The sequence below is a fragment of the Electrona antarctica genome, assembly GCF_951216825.1.
Source record: "Electrona antarctica genome assembly, chromosome: 6".
Classification (NCBI taxonomy): domain Eukaryota; kingdom Metazoa; phylum Chordata; class Actinopteri; order Myctophiformes; family Myctophidae; genus Electrona; species Electrona antarctica.
Window position 1 is genome coordinate 58,614,348 of NC_136811.1, and position 21,367 is coordinate 58,635,714.

General features: G+C 44.1%; 1 protein-coding gene across 1 annotated transcript in view; it reads right to left on the minus strand.

Moving 5' to 3' along the window:
• LOC306925204 (uncharacterized protein) overlaps positions 1–21,367 on the minus strand; it is a 200,359-nt gene that overhangs the window by 127,349 nt on the left and 51,643 nt on the right. The window contains exons 10-14 of the mRNA XM_079503895.1: positions 18,096–18,523; positions 17,669–17,971; positions 17,446–17,551; positions 16,179–16,534; positions 15,951–16,056 (exon numbers count right to left, since the gene is read on the minus strand). Of these exons, the coding sequence (XP_079360021.1) occupies positions 15,951–16,056; positions 16,179–16,534; positions 17,446–17,551; positions 17,669–17,971; positions 18,096–18,523 (1,299 nt within the window). The remainder of the gene's footprint in view (positions 1–15,950; positions 16,057–16,178; positions 16,535–17,445; positions 17,552–17,668; positions 17,972–18,095; positions 18,524–21,367) is intronic.

A 21,367-nucleotide genomic window follows, 5' to 3' on the forward strand; every position in this document is an offset into this window, starting at 1 on the left:
TAGCAGCGGTAACTTCCACTGTAAATACAGGCTAAATTCAGTATCCTCGTCCATAAAATTCATTTGTTATTCGCTGCAACCATTCTAATTCACCAATAGTCTGTGAACTGGGATTAAAAAGGACAACCCAGTCACCGGAACAAAGCGCTGGCACACATGTTTGCGGTCAGAATGTGCAAAATATGCGGGCTCGCTTGATTTCACAATCCCCACATTTGTCTGCATAAAGTTTATAAAGTCATCGCCTTAGCAATTCGTTCACGTTCACACACAGAAGACAAACAAACCATGGTGGGGCGGTGAAAGAACAGTGATCCTGTGTGTGTGCGTGTGTGGTGTGGTGTGTGTGTTGTGTGTGTGTGCGTGGTGTGTGTGTTGTGTGCGTGGTGTGGTGTGGTGTGTGTGTGTGTTGTGTGTGTGTACACGCGCGCGCTGCGTGTGCTGGCTGCACCGAGCACAACACTCTTGTCCCTTTGCTCAATAATGCAGCCTAAATTAATCTGCCAAAATTCAAGAAACCTTCATGATAATGACAATTTAAAATGTATCCTACTTGATGCCGACGACGTAAGTAAGTAAGTAAGTACATTTTATTTATAAAGCACCTTTCGAAACAAGGTTACAAAGTGCTGAACAGTGACACAATATAAAACAATCAGGTTAAACAAACTAAGTAGTAGAATAATGCAAGAAATATATATATATATATATATACATATACACAAACACATACATACACATATACATATATATACACATATATATACACATACATACATACATACATACATACATACATACATACATACATACATACATACATACATACATACATAATCAATACTCAAAGATTTAAAATGGAGACAAAACAAACAGACCTGGACGTCCGTCCATTGTGCTCTCTGTGAACAGAGTTTGAAACCTCCCCACGTTCAACAAACGTATCCAGCAAACCAGCTCCTCAGAAAGTAGTAGAAGTTGTACCATGGAGGCAGATGGAGCATAACGTTTTAACACAATTCCCGCCAGCATTCATTAATCCCACGATAGCGTATTGCCAAGGTTTTATCGCCCTTATTTTGAAGAGCCAAATATCCGTAACCAGAAGTTACAATGACAAAATGGTGTGTGTGTGTGTGTGTGTGTGTGTAGGTGTGTGTGTGTGTGTGTGTGTGTGTGTGTGGTGTCTTGACCGGTTGATGTTCTCTCGGTCGGTGGTGGAAAGTCCTGACCGCGAGTATCACAGCGCCTGCTACAGGCCGTTGAAAGACCTTGTTTTCACCAGGAAACAACATTCATCGCACCGTTTCTGAGATAGAGGCCATTTGAACGCAGCCCATATAATGCATGTGGATGCGCGCGCATCTTCAAAATGGCCGCGGCCACTAGGTGTCCCACTTGGACTGTTATGCTAACGAATGGTAGCTACTATCTAACGATTCGATCGGAATAAAAACATGGATTAAAGAATGTAAACCCTGGAAAACGTAGGCTACGGGTCTGACAGGCTAGGGTACTAAATTAACCCTACGGTTTCTACAGTTCTGGCGGGCGTGGTTTTAAATCCCTTTATGGAGGCAGATGGGGAATAAGGTTTTAAATCCCTTTAGAGAGATCTTTGACATGAGGTGTTTTGCGGTAATTGAAGGCAGATAAGTTGACCACGGTTTTCTTTTCCTTTTTTTCCCCCTTGAAATTCATGAAAGGCACGATTATGATGTCTGTCTATCATAGCTCAACTCATTATGATGTCTGTTTATCATAGCTCAACTCATTATGATGTCTGTCTATCATAGCTCAACTCATTATGATGTCTGTTTATCATAGCTCAACTCATTATGATGTCTGTTTATCATAGCTCAACTCATTATGATGTCTGTCTATCATAGCTCAACTCATTATGATGTCTGTCTATCATAGCTCAACTCATTATGATGTCTGTCTATCATAGCTCAACTCATTATGATGTCTGTCTATCATAGCTCAACTCATTATGATGTCTGTCTATCATAGCTCAACTCATTATGATGTCTGTCTATCATAGCTCAACTCATTCAAGCAGGACACCTACATTAATATGTATTTGACTGTGGACCCTCATTTGTGAGCTTGTAGATTGAAAATAAAAATATGTATTATCATTTTCTGACAGGGTGCTGCCAGCCAAATGGCTGTTCATTAGAGTAGTATTTTCCCAAAATCTTTAGTAATACAACTTTATTTGTATAGCACCTTGCATGACATGAAATGCAGCTCAAAGTGCTTTACAGAGCAATGGAGAAAAAAAAGCAAAGAAAAGGCATAAAACATTAAAATAATAGAAGTAATGCAGTACAGTGAGGACATGAATAACAACAAGGAGTTTAAAAGCTCAACCAAAACCAAGAGTGTAGAAGTGGGTCTTGAGCTGTGCTTTAACCCTGTAAGACCCGGATGTATTTGTACTTGCAATTTTTTTTTAAAAACCTTTCAGATGGTCTTGTAGGAGTACTTTGGAGAGGAAAATATAATGTTTTTATTTTTTTAATCTTTTGGTACGTTTTATGCAAATGTTGCCATATAGCAACGTTGGGTCCATCACATAGCAACATTTCCTATAGGCCCTTTTTATGGATAACATGGCGAATGTGTAATTACTTCACTAAAACAACTTAAGGATTCATTTATATGGTTTATTATTTGGCCTCAATTATGAATAATATTTGGCCTCAGAACAGTATACATTATGAATAATAACACCAATAAGCCATATTTTTTAATCAATTTTATTAAAAGAACAAAATAAAAATCAGTACAATATATGTAGTAAAGAAACATAATAACCTAAACCATTTTCAGTGGTCACACAATACTGTCTGGCCAACTCACTGATTTGCATTGATAAAAGGATGCAAGCTGCTCTCCACCCAATATGACACTGCACATTCCTGACAATTCACACCTGCTCAGTTGTGATAGTCCCAGAAACAGTTTTTCTCTCCTGCAAAGCACAGGCGGACACCACACTTGTTGCAGCTCACAATGGTGTAACCTGAACAACCAGTATTCCTGCAGCGCCCTTTCTGTGTCTTCATTGGGAAGTGTCCAACTTGGTCTTTGCAAACATCTGATGGCTGATGCGGTCGTGCCACCTTGTATGGAGTGTGGCTCGGACTCTCTTCCAGTTGTCTCTTCTGAGCTGAAGATGGCCGTCCCCTCTTTGGCGTTCTGACTGCAGTGTCCACCTGATTAGAACAGAATAAATTAATATACACATCAAAGATTCATCAGCATACAAGTCTGAGATAATGCAAACAGTGAAATATTAAAATGACAGATGGTAAACAGAACTTGATTCTTACCAGAATGAGAGAGGATGCAAGTCGTGCCTGGAAGAGTCTGAGTTTCAGGACGTCTTTCGGTGGGACCTTGAGAGCTTGGCACTCCCGTTTGTAGATCAGCCAGGCGTTGACCACAGCAAGGTAGATGGTGTGCCAGAAGATGTACATGTACCAGCGACGGGCTTTCAGAGGGAACTTGTACAAGGCTGTGAGGGAGTCCAGCAAATCCACACCGCCCATGTTCTTGTTGTAGAGTCCCACGATGTATGGCCTTTGAACATCGATGTAGGTCTTTCTGGCCTTGTCCCAGCGCTGAGTAACATCCACGGGGTCCACTCCAGCAAAGGATGAGACAAGAGTGACTGTCCTGCTGTCAAACCACTTGACCACAACAATGCTCTGGTCCTTCTCGACTCTGTATTCAAAGGCCCCCCTCCCCTTCTTCTTCAAGCTTTTGTCATCTTCGAGGGTGAGGTTTGGTAGGCGGACCTGTGTGATTGAATGAAAGAATGAATGGTTTTATTAGTAAGTTGTACAGAAGCACACATACATATCCAGAACATCCCTTGCTGTGAAGCGAGGCCCTTTCTTTAGTTGTGGCATTCTGAAAGGCATTCTGAAATGAAATAAAGACATACCGTTAGTACATTTAGTAGTGCTAAGTTCTTACACATCACTGCTCACTGCAGGACAACATTTCACAAGTCATACAATACTGTCTGGCCAACCTATTGTGTGATGATGATTGCCCCTAAGTGGGCATCATCATCATGAATAATGAACAACCCCCACAACCCCCCCCCCCACAACCCCCCAACAATTACCACATTGGTAAAAAATTGTATGGTTCTGACTGTTGGTATGGTTACAAATATCATTGGAAATTAGAAATTAAAGTAAAAATGCACATATAGCCTACTCTCTCTCTCTCACTGTTTCTCTCTCTCTAATTAAACTGATTAAATCTATTGTGAAAACTATATATAAGGCTGAACAGTAGCAGGTGAACATTAGGCCTATACCCTTGTATTTTTTGCCACCAAGATAGGCCAACGTTGACCAAAAGCAACAAGTATGAATCATGCTCTAATTTAAATGTGGGACATATATTTCACAATAATAACATGTGTATGTATGTTCTAGACATTGTAATGTTCACCAAAACAAATATTACAGGCATATTACTTACGTTTTTGTGAGGAATATCTTCCAGAGAAAAAAGTGATGTTGTTCCAGCAGAGATTTTTCAAGTTGTGATGATTCCTGGCTCTGTGGGGGGTATTTATATGCAAATATCCTGGCCAATGGCATTGTAAGACTAAACAATAGGACCCACTGAGGATTTAGAGGTGGCAAAATAACAGAAAAACAAATTATTTAAACTCCTTTCTTTATAAAATATAATTGTTGCTAAAAAGCATCGCTGGGTCTACTGAGGCTGCCTGTCAAAGGTACAGTGGGAGTTTGTTCCACGCCGTCGCCCCCTAGAAGCAGAAAGCTGCTTCACCAGGTTGCCATTTTCTGTGGCACAGCGAGCAGGCCAGCAGTGGAAGACCTGAGGGGGCGGTTTGGGACATATCTAGGCAGGCAGTCATGTAGGTAGGTAGGAAGGTTTGGGACATATCTAGACAGGCAGTCATGTAGGTAGGAAGGTTTGGGACATATTTAGGCAGGCAGTCATGTCGGTAGGTAGGAAGGTTTGGGACATATTTAGGCAGGCAGTCATGTAGGTAGGAAGGTTTGGGACATATTTAGGCAGGCAGTCATGGAGTTAGGAAGGTTTGGGACATATCTAGGCAGGCAGTCATGTGGGTAGGAAGGTTTGGGACATATCTAGACAGGCAGTCATGTAGGTAGGAAGGTTTGGGACATATCTAGGCAGGCAGTCATGTAGGTAGGAAGGTTTGGGACATATCTAGGCAGGCAGTCATGTAGGTAGGAAGGTTTGGGACATATCTAGACAGGCAGTCATGTAGGTAGGAAGGTTTGGGACATATCTAGGCAGGCAGTCATGTAGGTAGGAAGGTTTGGGACATATCTAGACAGGCAGTCATGTAGGTAGGAAGGTTTGGGACATATCTAGTCCAGCAAATCCACACCGCCCATGTTCTTGTTGTAGAGTCCCACGATGTATGGCCTTTGAACATCGATGTAGGTCTTTCTGGCCTTGTCCCAGCGCTGAGTAACACCCCCGGGGTCCACTCCAGCAAAGGATGAGACAAGAGTGACTGTCCTGCTGTCAAACCACTTGACCACAACAATGCTCTGGTCCTTCTCGACTCTGTATTCAAAGGCCCCCCTCCCCTTCTTCTTCAAGCTTTTGTCATCTTCGAGGGTGAGGTTTGGTAGGCGGACCTGTGTGATTGAATGAAAGAATGAATGGTTTTATTAGTAAGTTGTACAGAAGCACACATACATATCCAGAACATCCCTTGCTGTGAAGCGAGGCCCTTTCTTTAGTTGTGGCATTCTGAAAGGCATTCTGAAATGAAATAAAGACATACCGTTAGTACATTTAGTAGTGCTAAGTTCTTACACATCACTGCTCACTGCAGGACAACATTTCACAAGTCATACAATACTGTCTGGCCAACCTATTGTGTGATGATGATTGCCCCTAAGTGGGCATCATCATCATGAATAATGAACAACCCCCACAACCCCCCCCCCCACAACCCCCCAACAATTACCACATTGGTAAAAAATTGTATGGTTCTGACTGTTGGTATGGTTACAAATATCATTGGAAATTAGAAATTAAAGTAAAAATGCACATATAGCCTACTCTCTCTCTCTCACTGTTTCTCTCTCTCTAATTAAACTGATTAAATCTATTGTGAAAACTATATATAAGGCTGAACAGTAGCAGGTGAACATTAGGCCTATACCCTTGTATTTTTTGCCACCAAGATAGGCCAACGTTGACCAAAAGCAACAAGTATGAATCATGCTCTAATTTAAATGTGGGACATATATTTCACAATAATAACATATGTATGTATGTTCTAGACATTGTAATGTTCACCAAAACAAATATTACAGGCATATTACTTACGTTTTTGTGAGGAATATCTTCCAGAGAAAAAAGTGATGTTGTTCCAGCAGAGATTTTTCAAGTTGTGATGATTCCTGGCTCTGTGGGGGGTATTTATATGCAAATATCCTGGCCAATGGCATTGTAAGACTAAACAATAGGACCCACTGAGGATTTAGAGGTGGCAAAATAACAGAAAAACAAATTATTTAAACTCCTTTCTTTATAAAATATAATTGTTGCTAAAAAGCATCGCTGGGTCTACTGAGGCTGCCTGTCAAAGGTACAGTGGGAGTTTGTTCCACGCCGTCGCCCCCTAGAAGCAGAAAGCTGCTTCACCAGGTTGCCATTTTCTGTGGCACAGCGAGCAGGCCAGCAGTGGAAGACCTGAGGGGGCGGTTTGGGACATATCTAGGCAGGCAGTCATGTAGGTAGGTAGGAAGGTTTGGGACATATCTAGACAGGCAGTCATGTAGGTAGGAAGGTTTGGGACATATTTAGGCAGGCAGTCATGTCGGTAGGTAGGAAGGTTTGGGACATATTTAGGCAGGCAGTCATGTAGGTAGGAAGGTTTGGGACATATTTAGGCAGGCAGTCATGGAGTTAGGAAGGTTTGGGACATATCTAGGCAGGCAGTCATGTGGGTAGGAAGGTTTGGGACATATCTAGGCAGGCAGTCATGTAGGTAGGAAGGTTTGGGACATATCTAGGCAGGCAGTCATGTAGGTAGGAAGGTTTGGGACATATCTAGGCAGGCAGTCATGTAGGTAGGAAGGTTTGGGACATATCTAGACAGGCAGTCATGTAGGTAGGAAGGTTTGGGACATATCTAGGCAGGCAGTCATGTAGGTAGGAAGGTTTGGGACATATCTAGACAGGCAGTCATGTAGGTAGGAAGGTTTGGGACATATCTAGACAGGCAGTCATGTAGGTAGGAAGGTTTGGGACATATCTAGGCAGGCAGTCATGTAGGTAGGAAGGTTTGGGACATATCTAGACAGGCAGTCATGTAGGTAGGAAGGTTTGGGACATATCTAGACAGGCAGTCATGTAGGTAGGAAGGTTTGGGACATATCTAGACAGGCAGTCATGTAGGTAGGAAGGTTTGGGACATATTTAGGCAGGCAGTCATGTAGGTAGAAAGGTTTGGGACATATCTAGACAGGCAGTCATGTAGGTAGGAAGGTTTGGGACATATCTAGACAGGCAGTCATGTAGGTAGGAAGGTTTGGGACATATCTAGACAGGCAGTCATGTAAGTAGGAAGGTTTGGGACATATCTAGACAGGCAGTCATGTAGGTAGGAAGGTTTGGGACATATCTAGACAGGCAGTCATGTAGGTAGGAAGGTTTGGAACATATCTAGACAGGCAGTCATGTAGGTAGGAAGGTTTGGGACATATCTAGACAGGCAGTCATGTAGGTAGGAAGGTTTGGGACATATCTAGGCAGGCAGTCATGTAGGTAGGAAGGTTTGGGACATATCTAGACAGGCAGTCATGTAGGTAGGAAGGTTTGGGACATATCTAGACAGGCAGTCATGTAGGTAGGAAGGTTTGGGACATATCTAGACAGGCAGTCATGTAGGTAGGAAGGTTTGGGACATATCTAGACAGGCAGTCATGTAAGTAGGAAGGTTTGGGACATATCTAGACAGGCAGTCATGTAGGTAGGAAGGTTTGGGACATATCTAGACAGGCAGTCATGTAGGTAGGAAGGTTTGGAACATATCTAGACAGGCAGTCATGTAGGTAGGAAGGTTTGGGACATATCTAGACAGGCAGTCATGTAGGTAGGAAGGTTTGGGACATATCTAGACAGGCAGTCATGTAGGTGGGAAGGTTTGGAACATATCTAGACAGGCAGTCATGTAGGTAGGAAGGTTTGGGACATATCAAGACAGGCAGTCATGTAGGTAGGAAGGTCTGGGACATATCTAGACAGGCGGTCATGTAGGTAGGAAGGTTTGGGACATATCTAGACAGGCGGTCATGGAGGTAGGAAGGTTTGGGACATATCTAGACAGGCAGTCATGGAGGTAGAAAGGTTTGGAACATATCTAGACAGGCAGTCATGTAGGTAGGAAGGTTTGGGACATATCTAGACAGGCGGTCATGTAGGTAGGAAGGTTTGGGACATATCTAGACAGGCGGTCATGTAGGTAGGAAGGTTTGGGACATATTTAGACAGGCAGTCATGTAGGTAGGAAGGTTTGGGACATATCTAGACAGGCAGTCATGTAGGTAGGACGGTTTGGGACATATCTAGACAGGCAGTCATGTAGGTAGGAAGGTTTGGGACATATCTAGACAGGCAGTCATGTAGGTAGGAAGGTTTGGGACATATTTAGACAGGCAGTCATGTAGGTATGAAGGTTTGGGACATATCTAGACGGGCAGTCATGTACAGTAGGTAGGAAGGTTTGGGACATATTTAGGCAGGCAGTCATGTATGTAGGAAGGTTTGGGACATGTCTAGACAGGCAGTCATGTAGGTAGGAAGGTTTGGGACATATCTAGACAGGCAGTCATGTAGGTAGGAAGGTTTGGGACATATCTAGACAGGCAGTCATGGAGGTAGGAAGGTTTGGGACATATCTAGACAGGCAGTCATGTAGGTAGGAAGGTTTGGGACATATTTAGGCAGGCAGTCATGTCGGTAGGTAGGAAGGTTTGGGACATATTTAGGCAGGCAGTCATGTAGGTAGGAAGGTTTGGGACATATTTAGGCAGGCAGTCATGGAGTTAGGAAGGTTTGGGACATATCTAGGCAGGCAGTCATGTGGGTAGGAAGGTTTGGGACATATCTAGGCAGGCAGTCATGTAGGTAGGAAGGTTTGGGACATATCTAGGCAGGCAGTCATGTAGGTAGGAAGGTTTGGGACATATCTAGGCAGGCAGTCATGTAGGTAGGAAGGTTTGGGACATATCTAGACAGGCAGTCATGTAGGTAGGAAGGTTTGGGACATATCTAGGCAGGCAGTCATGTAGGTAGGAAGGTTTGGGACATATCTAGACAGGCAGTCATGTAGGTAGGAAGGTTTGGGACATATCTAGACAGGCAGTCATGTAGGTAGGAAGGTTTGGGACATATCTAGGCAGGCAGTCATGTAGGTAGGAAGGTTTGGGACATATCTAGACAGGCAGTCATGTAGGTAGGAAGGTTTGGGACATATCTAGACAGGCAGTCATGTAGGTAGGAAGGTTTGGGACATATCTAGACAGGCAGTCATGTAGGTAGGAAGGTTTGGGACATATTTAGGCAGGCAGTCATGTAGGTAGAAAGGTTTGGGACATATCTAGACAGGCAGTCATGTAGGTAGGAAGGTTTGGGACATATCTAGACAGGCAGTCATGTAGGTAGGAAGGTTTGGGACATATCTAGACAGGCAGTCATGTAAGTAGGAAGGTTTGGGACATATCTAGACAGGCAGTCATGTAGGTAGGAAGGTTTGGGACATATCTAGACAGGCAGTCATGTAGGTAGGAAGGTTTGGAACATATCTAGACAGGCAGTCATGTAGGTAGGAAGGTTTGGGACATATCTAGACAGGCAGTCATGTAGGTAGGAAGGTTTGGGACATATCTAGACAGGCAGTCATGTAGGTGGGAAGGTTTGGAACATATCTAGACAGGCAGTCATGTAGGTAGGAAGGTTTGGGACATATCAAGACAGGCAGTCATGTAGGTAGGAAGGTCTGGGACATATCTAGACAGGCGGTCATGTAGGTAGGAAGGTTTGGGACATATCTAGACAGGCGGTCATGGAGGTAGGAAGGTTTGGGACATATCTAGACAGGCAGTCATGGAGGTAGAAAGGTTTGGAACATATCTAGACAGGCAGTCATGTAGGTAGGAAGGTTTGGGACATATCTAGGCAGGCAGTCATGTAGGTAGGAAGGTTTGGGACATATCTAGACAGGCAGTCATGTAGGTAGGAAGGTTTGGGACATATCTAGACAGGCAGTCATGTAGGTAGGAAGGTTTGGGACATATTTAGGCAGGCAGTCATGTAGGTAGGAAGGTTTGGGACATATCTAGACAGGCAGTCATGGAGGTAGAAAGGTTTGGGACATATCTAGACAGGCGGTCATGTAGGTAGGAAGGTTTGGGACATATCTAGACAGGCAGTCATGGAGGTAGAAAGGTTTGGGACATATCTAGACAGGCGGTCATGTAGGTAGGAAGGTTTGGGACATATCTAGACAGGCGGTCATGTAGGTAGGAAGGTTTGGGACATATTTAGACAGGCAGTCATGTAGGTAGGAAGGTTTGGGACATATCTAGACAGGCAGTCATGTAGGTAGGACGGTTTGGGACATATCTAGACAGGCAGTCATGTAGGTAGGAAGGTTTGGGACATATCTAGACAGGCAGTCATGTAGGTAGGAAGGTTTGGGACATATTTAGACAGGCAGTCATGTAGATATGAAGGTTTGGGACATATCTAGACGGGCAGTCATGTACAGTAGGTAGGAAGGTTTGGGACATATCTAGGCAGGCAGTCATGTATGTAGGAAGGTTTGGGACATGTCTAGACAGGCAGTCATGTAGGTAGGAAGGTTTGGGACATATCTAGACAGGCAGTCATGGAGGTAGGAAGGTTTGGGACATATCTAGACAGGCAGTCATGGAGGTAGGAAGGTTTGGGACATATCTAGACAGGCAGTCATGGAGGTAGGAAGGTTTGGGACATATCTAGACAGGCAGTCATGTAGGTAGGAAGGTTTGGGACATATCTAGACAGGCAGTCATGGAGGTAGGAAGGTTTGGGACATATCTAGACAGGCAGTCATGTAGGTAGGAAGGTTTGGGACATATCTAGACAGGCAGTCATGTAGGTAGGAAGGTTTGGGACATATTTAGACAGGCAGTCATGTAGGTAGGAAGGTTTGGGACATATCTAGACAGGCAGTCATGTAGGTAGGAAGGTTTGGGACATATCTAGACAGGCAGTCATGTAGGTAGGAAGGTTTGGGACATATCTAGACAGGCAGTCATGTAGGTAGGAAGGTTTGGGACATATCTAGACAGGCAGTCATGTAGGTAGGAAGGTTTGGGACATGTCCAGACAGGCAGTCATGTAGGTAGGAAGGTTTGGGACATATCTAGACAGGCAGTCATGTAGGTAGGAAGGTTTGGGACATGTCCAGACAGGCAGTTATGTAGGTAGGAAGGTTTGGGACATATTTAGACAGGCAAAGCAGGGAATCATCTTGAAATGTTGTTCAGTCTGACCCAGATGAATAAATCAGATCGCCCGGGGTTATTTAATCCATTAAATCAGATCGCCTGGCGATTTATAGCAGCGGGGAAATATTACCGACGGACCGGATGTTATCTCGGATGTAGCTGTAGTAGCTAAATGTAGCCAAAACACTATAGAGCCGATCGACAACAACGGAGGTAATCTAACGCGACTAGACAGCGGAGGGCCGTCTAACACATGATCTTGTCCAATTCTTTCTTAGAATTGGACGGGATGATTTAGATAGCGAGTTATTAACGTTTTAAAAATGTCTGTCTCGTCGGCTAAACGGGGGGGAACATTTTCGATGACATCCCACTGTTACGCAACATCGAGTATTGCGCAACAGACGCTCCTAGGCTGTGGAGCGATGCGATCGGTTTTGATATCAATAAACTTCGTCTTTTGGATAAAACTTCGTCCTGGGCGCTGGGCGTTACTAATTGAAAGGACGGTGAACTTTGTCCTGGGCGATGGGGTGTTAATTGAATACCTAGGACCTGAATGGAAACAAGGTGATCCCATTGGACGTGTTGGACTGTACCCTGTACTGATTACATTTCTGTCTGACTGTACCCTGTACCGATTACATTTCTGTCTGACTGTACCCTGTACCGATTACATTTCTGTCTGACTGTACCCTGTACTGATTACATTTCTGTCTGACTGTACCCTGTACCGATTACATTTCTGTCTGACTGTACCCTGTACTGATTACATTTCTGTCTGACTGTACCCTGTACCGATTACATTTCTGTCTGACTGTACCCTGTACCGATTACATTTCTGTCTGACTGTACCCTGTACCGATTACATTTCTGTCTGACTGTACCCTGTACCGATTACATTTCTGTCTGACTGTACCCTGTACCGATTACATTTCTGTCTGACTGTACCCTGTACCGATTACATTTCTGTCTGACTGTACCCTGTACCGATTACATTTCTGTCTGACTGTACCCTGTACCGATTACATTTCTGTCTGACTGTACCCTGTACCGATTACATTTCTGTCTGACTGTACCCTGTACCGATTACATTTCTGTCTGACTGTACCCTGTACTGATTACATTTCTGTCTGACTGTACCCTGTACCGATTACATTTCTGTCTGACTGTACCCTGTACCGATTACATTTCTGTCTGACTGTACCCTGTACCGATTACATTTCTGTCTGACTGTACCCTGTACCGATTACATTTCTGTCTGACTGTACCCTGTACCGATTACATTTCTGTCTGACTGTACCCTGTACTGTCTACATTTCTGTCTGACTGTACCCTGTACTGATTACATTTCTGTCTGACTGTACCCTGTACTGATTACATTTCTGTCTGACTGTACCCTGTACTGATTACATTTCTGTCTGACTGTACCCTGTACTGATTACATTTCTGTCTGACTGTACCCTGTACTGATTACATTTCTGTCTGACTGTACCCTGTACTGATTACATTTCTGCCAATAAAGTATTCAATCAATCAAACAAACAATATCATGAAACTGAGAGCACTCACGTGTCCTTTGCACATTGATTTATTTTGCCTCACACACAGAGCAATGTACGTGTTTCATCAACTAACAGGTCTTCCTCAGCTTTGTGTCAAGACAACAGGAAGAGAGGGGGTCATCCCTATGTTCCTCAGGTTCTATGTTCCCCAGGTTAGGTTTCTGGTTTAAGGACTTCAGTGTTTTGTACTATACAATTGTATGTATAAGTGCAATGTTTGAGTCTGAGCAATTATGTTTTAGTTTATTGTATGCCCGTGTTAATTTTTAGTTGGCTAAGACTAGATAGTTTAACACTAGCGCGTCGGAGCGGTCTGGCTGACCGATTTTGAAATTTTGAAGTGGATTTTCTTTGCCCATGAAGTCCTGAGAAAGTTCCCCTTGCATGACTTTTTCTAAATGTTAGATTCAAACCATCTCTGTTTTTTTCCCATCTGAAAAATTTTGGAAATATGATTTTAGACATAATTCTACTAAAATGTCTGCTCTTTTTCGGTCCGTTGGACCGCTCTATAGACTCCTCACCCTTTCTCCCCCGCAAGCAGTGCTGTTCACACCTCCCTCCCGGCTGGAGACGGGCATTGTTCAAGCTAATGTGTCATTTGCATTCCAACTACTTCCACATGTAGGCAAACTTACATTACGAATGTAAGTTTGTTGTTTTAGATGTTATATTTGTTTTATGCGGTTTGCAGAAATAACGATGTCTGACTTTATTTCTCGAAACGGAAAAAAAAAATATGGTGAAATATGGTGTGTTGACTGACTGGCGTATTGTTTCAACCAAACGCATAGCTCAATAGATATAAATACATGTTGACTATACACGCCATCTTTATAGCATAATTATGTAAGGTGGCGATGATAAAAATGAATCAACTTAACTTAAGACCTGGAGGCGTGATCAATGCCATTTGGCCAGAATAGCCAAATGGCATTGATCACGCCTCCATGTCTTAAGTTATGTAATAAGACCTGGTACTTAAGACACGCAAAATACAGCCCTCTTACTCCAGAGCGATTTCGAACAAACCAAAAAAACATGGTAATACATCATATACATACAAAAATACTCACACGTAAGCTAAGAACCTAACAGTGGAATATCTAAGATTGCAAAACTTTTTTTGTGTGACAGTTTATACATACGGACTATAGCTACTCCAACAGGGTCTCACAGGGTTTAGTCAGATATGGACGGAACTGCAATTCCTAGCCTTTTTTGGTTACATAAGAATGGGCTTTTCTCCCGTCGGCGTTTCGCCTGTATGCCTCCTCATGTGTGTTTTTAATTCAACCTTCTGACCACAGCCTTTGCCACAAATTGTACAGGTAAAGGGTTTTTCCCCTGTATGAGTCCACATGTGCCTTTTTAGATGACTCGTCCTACGAAAGCCTTTCTCACAAACTGTACAGCTAACGGGCCTTTCTCCTGTATGAGTCCTCATGTGACTTTTAAGAGAATTCCGTGCATTAAAGTCTCTGCCACAAATTGTACAGGCAAAGGGCTTTTCCCCCGTATGAATCATCATGTGAACTTTGAGATTACTCGTGTTAACAAAGCCGTGTCCACAAACTGTACAAGTAAAGGGCCTTTCTCCTGTATGAGTCCTCGTATGAAGTGTCAGAGACATATTTGTGGCAAATGCTTTGCCACAAATGGTACATATATAGCGTTTTTCACCTGTATGCAAAACCATGTGTGTTTTTAAACCTGTTGTTGTTTTAAAGTGTTTGTCACAAACTGTACAAGTAAAAGGCTTTTTTCCTTCTGTATGCATGTCTATCATGTGCAATTTTAAATCACTACTTCTATAAAAATGTCTGTCACAAACTGTACAAGCAAAAGGCTTTTCCCCTTGATGGGTCATCATGTGGTAATGCAGATTTCCTCTTTGAGTAAACATTTTGCCACAAACGGTGCAACTAAAGTGTTTCTTAACTTTGTGAGTCTTGATTAAGTGAGTTTGTTTTGATGACTCCAAGTCCTGGGACAGCTCGTTGCTCAAATACATTGTTTGTCCTTTCCTGTGTTGTGTCTTGTGTGATTTCAGTGTGCTTAAAGCCGAAACACCTTCCCCGGTCTTCTCCCAAACACTGTCTTCAGTGTCAGATTCAGAACAGTGAGAAGACAGGAGCTGCTCATCACCAGTTGGTTGTGATGTTCCACAGTCCTCTACATCAGTTTGTGTTTTCATGTGTTGAGTTGAAGTGCCGGCTACAGGCAGCTGCGGGAAGTCTAAGTAGACAAAAGTAGAGAAATGCATTAAATGTAATTAGTGTAAATAAATGCTCGACTCAGTCAGTCTTCATATCTAAAAGATATGCGTTAACCATTCTCATTCACCAATACTCTACGAAGATATGTGTTAACCATTCTCATTCACCAATACTCTACGAAGATATGTGTTAACCATTCTCATTCACCAATACTCTACGAAGATATGTGTTAACCATTCTCATTCACCAATACACTTGAACTACTTGAAATGGATAACAGTGACCAGAACAGACCCACAGACATTTAACCCATTCAGGACTTAGGCCGATTCTAAAAGAATGACTTGTAAATCCTAAAAGTCTCCTGAAAAACCCGTTTCAGTGTAAGTGGTGCTCAACCTTTTTCATGTCAAGGACCCACAGAATTGAATAATAATAAATAAATACAAGTCTGTTTTTTTCCTGACCATGCTTACCATGCCCCCCCCCCCCCCCCCCACCGCCCCCAAAAAGGACAAAAAGGAACCCAACCTACACCAGGTGGAATCAGAAGGAAGGTGAATCAGCAGTTAACCCCCTAGTTACCCCGCCAACTTCCAACCACCCAAAGCCGTCAATACCTTCGGGGAAGAGAGTAGAGGCAGCGACGTCCTCTGGTGATATCAGAACCTCCACCGTAGCTGATCCTCCTCCCGTAGACATCTGTTGGCCTCTGTTAGCGCCCCCCTGTGGAGTGAATATTACATTTAAGTACATCGGTAGGCTACGATACAAAGAGCCAAAGTGATGAATCACCAAGAACAATCGAAGGTCAATGTAAATATCCAACATCTATACAGGCAACAAACCTTCACTTTCCCCATCCTCCTCAAGTCGGCAAAGCGCTTCTTGACTTGGCAGAGAGACCTGGAGATGCCCGAGGACGCGTAAACGGCCGCCACTACCTCTGCCCACGCCTGCTTCACCACAGATATTCGGGGAGGCTCTGTCAACGTCCCGAAGATTTGTTTTCTCCGTGCCTCGACAGCATGCACGAGCACGTTGGACTCGTGGCGTGTGAAGCGAACCACACGTGTTCTTAGGTCAGCCTCGCCTAGTTCTCGCTCCGCCCCCGTTGCTGACGGCGCGGGTTCAGCAGACGCGGCCCAAGTCCCGTCTTCCCCGAGATCCTCCTGTCCGGATTCAGCTACAGCAGACGAGTCATCTGGAAAAAAAACAGTACAAACTGTACTGTTATCCAGTACCCGGTATCAATAAGCTTTGGGCTCATCCAGTACCCGGTATCAATAAGCTTTGGGCTCATCCAGTACCCGGTATCAATAAGCTTTGGGTTTATCGAGTACCCGGTATCAATAAGCTTTGGGCTTATCCAGTACCCGGTATCAATAAGCTTTGGGTTTATCGAGTACCCGGTATCAATAAGCTTTGGGCTTATCCAGTACCCGGTATCAATAAGCTTTGGGCTTATCGAGTACCGGTATCAATAAGCTTTGGGCTTATCGAGTACCCGGTATCGATAAACTTTGGCCTTATCCAGTACCCGGTATCGATAAGCTTTGGGCTTATCCAGTACCAATAAGCTTTGGGCTTATCGAGTACCCGGTATCAATAAGCTTTGGGCTTATCCAGTACCCGGTATCAATAAGCTTTGGGCTTATCCAGTACCCAGTATCAATAAGCTTTGGGCTTATCGAGTACCCGGTATCAGTAAGCTTTGGGCTTATCCAGTACCCGGTATCAATAAGCTTTGGGCTTATCCAGTACCCGGTATCAATAAGCTTTGGGCTTATCCAGTACCCGGTATCAATAAGCTTTGGGCTTATCCAGTACCGACCACTTCCTGTTTATCTAGGCGCTGGTATGGTGGTAAAGAGCGATCTCAAACTGAATCAATAGAAATCAATAAAAGATGAGAATCTGGTCTTTGGATATATGCTGATGAATGACAGACATTGTGCATAATATTGTGGGATAATTAAGTATTTAGTATAATAAATAAATTCAATTCCATTGTTTCTGAACATCCACATTACGCACAGCCTTGCAATGCTCCCCCCCCCCCCCCCCCCCCCAGGAGGTTGGCAGTTACCTCCAACCACCCAAAGCCGTCAATACCTTCGGGGAAGAGAGTAGAGGCAGCGACGTCCTCTGGTGATATCAGAACCTCCACCGTAGCTGATCCTCCTCCCGTAGACATCTGTTGGCCTCTGTTAGCGCCCCCCTGTGGAGTGAATATTACAGTACATCGGTAGGCTACGATACAAAGAGCCAAACTGATGAATCACCAAGAACCATTGAAGGTCAATGTAAATATCCAACATCTATACAGGCAACAAACCTTCACTTTCCCCATCCTCCTCCAGTCGGCAAAGTGCTTCTTGACTTGGCAGAGAGACCTGTGGATGCCAGAGGACGCGTAAACGGCCGCCACTACCTCTGCCCACGCCTGCTTCACCACCGAAATTCGGGGAGGCTCTGTCGACGTCCCGAAGATTTGAATTCGACGTGCCTCGACAGCATGCATGAGCACGTTGGACTCGTCACGTGTGAAGCGCACAGCACGTTGTCTCGGCTTAGTCTCCTCTGGTCCTCGCTCTGCCCCCGTTTCACCTGATGTCCGTTTCCTTCCGTTAGCGACGACCTTTGGAGTGAATATTACATTTAAGTACATCAGTAGGCTACGATACAAAGAGCCAACCATTGATTCATCACCAAGAACCATTGAAGGTCAATGTAAATATCCAACATCTATACAGGCAACAAACCTTCCTTTTCCCGATCCTCCTCCAGTCGGCAAAGCGCTTCTTGACTTGGCAGAGAGACCTGTGGATGCCTGAGGACGCGTAAACGGCCGCCACTACCTCTGCCCATGCCTGCTTCACCACCGAAATTCGGAGAGGCTCTGTCGACGTCCCGAAGATTTGAATTCGACGTGCCTTGACAGCATGCATGAGCACGTTGGTCTCTTCCCGTGTGAAGCGCACAGCACGTTGTCTCGGCTTAGCCTCCTCTGATTGAGGAAGTGACTCCTCCTGCTGTTCTTCTTTAATCTGTGGGGTACTCTGCCCGGGACGACTCGCCTCTCCGCCCAGATCCATCTCCCCCTCTGGCTCCGCCCCCGTTGCTGACGGCGTGGAATCAGCAGACGCGGCCCAAGTCCAATCCTCCCCGAGCTCCTCCTGTACGCATCCAGCTACAGCAGACGAGTCATCCGTGGAAAAAGCGTATTAAAAAACGGCGAATAAAAAAATGAAAACGTAACACGTGTAACTCGTGAATGGGAGGGAAGGTGTTACGTTTGAAGTAGGCTATAATAAAATACAATTCTGTTGTTTCTGACCGTCCATATTACCCCCCCCCCCCCCCCCAAAAAGGAAAGAACCCAACCAAAACCAGGTGAATTAGCCCTTCGCTGAACCCCGCCCCAAAAAGCGATCGTCCAATGACAATCCAGATAGTTTAGCAACTGTTTCTATTAGGGGTGGGTCCCGAACCTCAGGACCAAGTATGTACCGAACCCAACGTGCTTGGGTACCCATTACAATAATTCAATTTCGGTTCCCTCTATCGGTTCCCACAGACACGCGGTCACACGCTATTTATTTATTTTCTACCCTTTTAATAGAAGCGCAGGGAACAATGCAACGCGGTGTGGGCTTGTGGCTTGCAGAGGCGGAGCTATCTCTCTGCATGGAGTTAGTTGTTGAGGAGTGTAGACACAGTGACACGCGCTGTGCAGAGAAGCATTGAAGCAACATCATTATTAAAGTTTCTTAAACGTAATTTTCAAGTGAAGTTTATGCGAGGAAACTTTTAAGAGGACAGGAGCCTTGCGCCTCCTGCTGCCTGAGTTGCCTCACTGCATGATCATGCATGTGCGCTGCACAGCATTGAATCAACATCAACCCACCTTGAATGCGCGCCTGTGTGTGTGTGTGTAATCACGGCATAGAGTCAAGAGGCCCAGTCAGTTTAGAGCTTGCAGTCTAACTTCGAAGAGAGGTGGCGAAAAAACAAGAAAAACAACAAATGATAGCCTACTCTGGCAGCCCAAGTGCATGCACATTTCTGATAGCAAACCACAGCATCCTTCGCACGTCGGCAAACCCGTTTTCACCTATCGGCCGGAGATACGCTGCCCCCCTGCTGATGCACACTGACGTTGTGTGTGTGTGGCTCTCAGCTTTTATTTGTTATTGTCAGTAGTTAGTAGTAAGAGAAGTAGCCTACAACACTATTGCCCTGGGTAAATACAGAATAGATAGCCTATATTATATTTAAAAGAATCACTATATTATCCACAAATGGCTCAATAAAGGAGAGGATGTTACACTATTCATTATACATGTCTTAAATTGACATTGAGCTTTTTTGTTAAATAAACATTTGACCTCTTATTTAAGTCATTTTATACCATTTTGGAACCGAAATAGGGAACCGTTAAGAACTGGAATCGACTATGGATGGGTATCGGTACCGGACTCACAAGAATCCTAACGATACCCATCCCTAGTTGCTATGATACCCATCCCTAGTTGCTATGATACCCATCCCTAGTTGCTATGATACCCATCCATAGTTGCTATGATACCCATCCATAGTTGCTATGATACCATCCATAGTTGCTATGATACCCATCCATAGTTGCTATGATACCCATCCATAGTTGCTATGATACCCATCCCTAGTTGCTATGATACCCATCCATAGTTGCTATGATACCCATCCATAGTTGCTATGATACCCATCCATAGTTGCTATGATACCCATCCATTTTTCATGGCTGTGTTGTTGAACACATACACAGCTTAACGTCATGGCTGTGTTGTTGAACACACATACACAGCTTAACGTCATTGCTGTGTTGTTGAACACACATACACAGCTTAACGTCATGGCTGTGTTGTTGAACACACACACAGCTTAACGTCATGGCTGTGTTGTTGAACACACATACACAGCTTAACGTCATGGCTGTGTTGTTGAACACATACACAGCTTAACGTCATGGCTGTGTTGTTGAACACACATACACAGCTTAACGTCATGGCTGTGTTGTTGAACACACATACACAGCTTAACGTCATGGCTGTGTTGTTGAACACATACACAGCTTAACGTCATGGCTGTGTTGTTGAACACACATACACAGCTTAACGTCATGGCTGTGTTGTTGAACACACATACAGCTTAACGTCATGGCTGTGTTGTTGAACACACACACAGCTTAACGTCATGGCTGTGTTGTTGAACACACACAGCTTAACGTCATGGCTGTGTTGTTGAACACACACAGCTTAACGTCATGTCTGTGTTGTTGAACACACACACACAGCATAACGTCATGGCTGTGTTGTTGAACACACACACAGCTTAACGTCATGGCTGTGTTGTTGAACACACACACAGCATAACGTCATGGCTGTGTTGTTGAACACACACACAGCTTAACGTCATGGCTGTGTTGTTGAACACACACACAGCTTAACGTCATGGCTGTGTTGTTGAACACACACACAGCTTAACGTCATGGCTGTGTTGTTGAACACACACACACACACACACACAGCTTAACGTCATGGCTGTGTTGTTGAACACACACACAGCTTAATGTCATGGCTGTGTTGTTGAACACACACACAGCATAACATCATGGCTGTGTTGTTGAACACACACACACACACACACACACAGCTTAATGTCATGGCTGTGTTGTTGAACACAAACACACACACACACAGCTTAACGTCATGGCTGTGTTGTTGAACACACACACAGCTTAACGTCATGGCTGTGTTGTTGAACACACACACAGCTTAACGTCATGGCTGTGTTGTTGAACACACACACAGCTTAACGTCATGGCTGTGTTGTTGAACACACACACACAGCTTAACGTCATGGCTGTGTTGTTGAACACACACAGCTTAACATCATGGCTGTGTTGTTGAACACACACACAGCTTAACGTCATGGCTGTGTTGTTGAAAACACACAGCTTAACGTCATGGATGTGTTGTTGAACACATGCACAGCT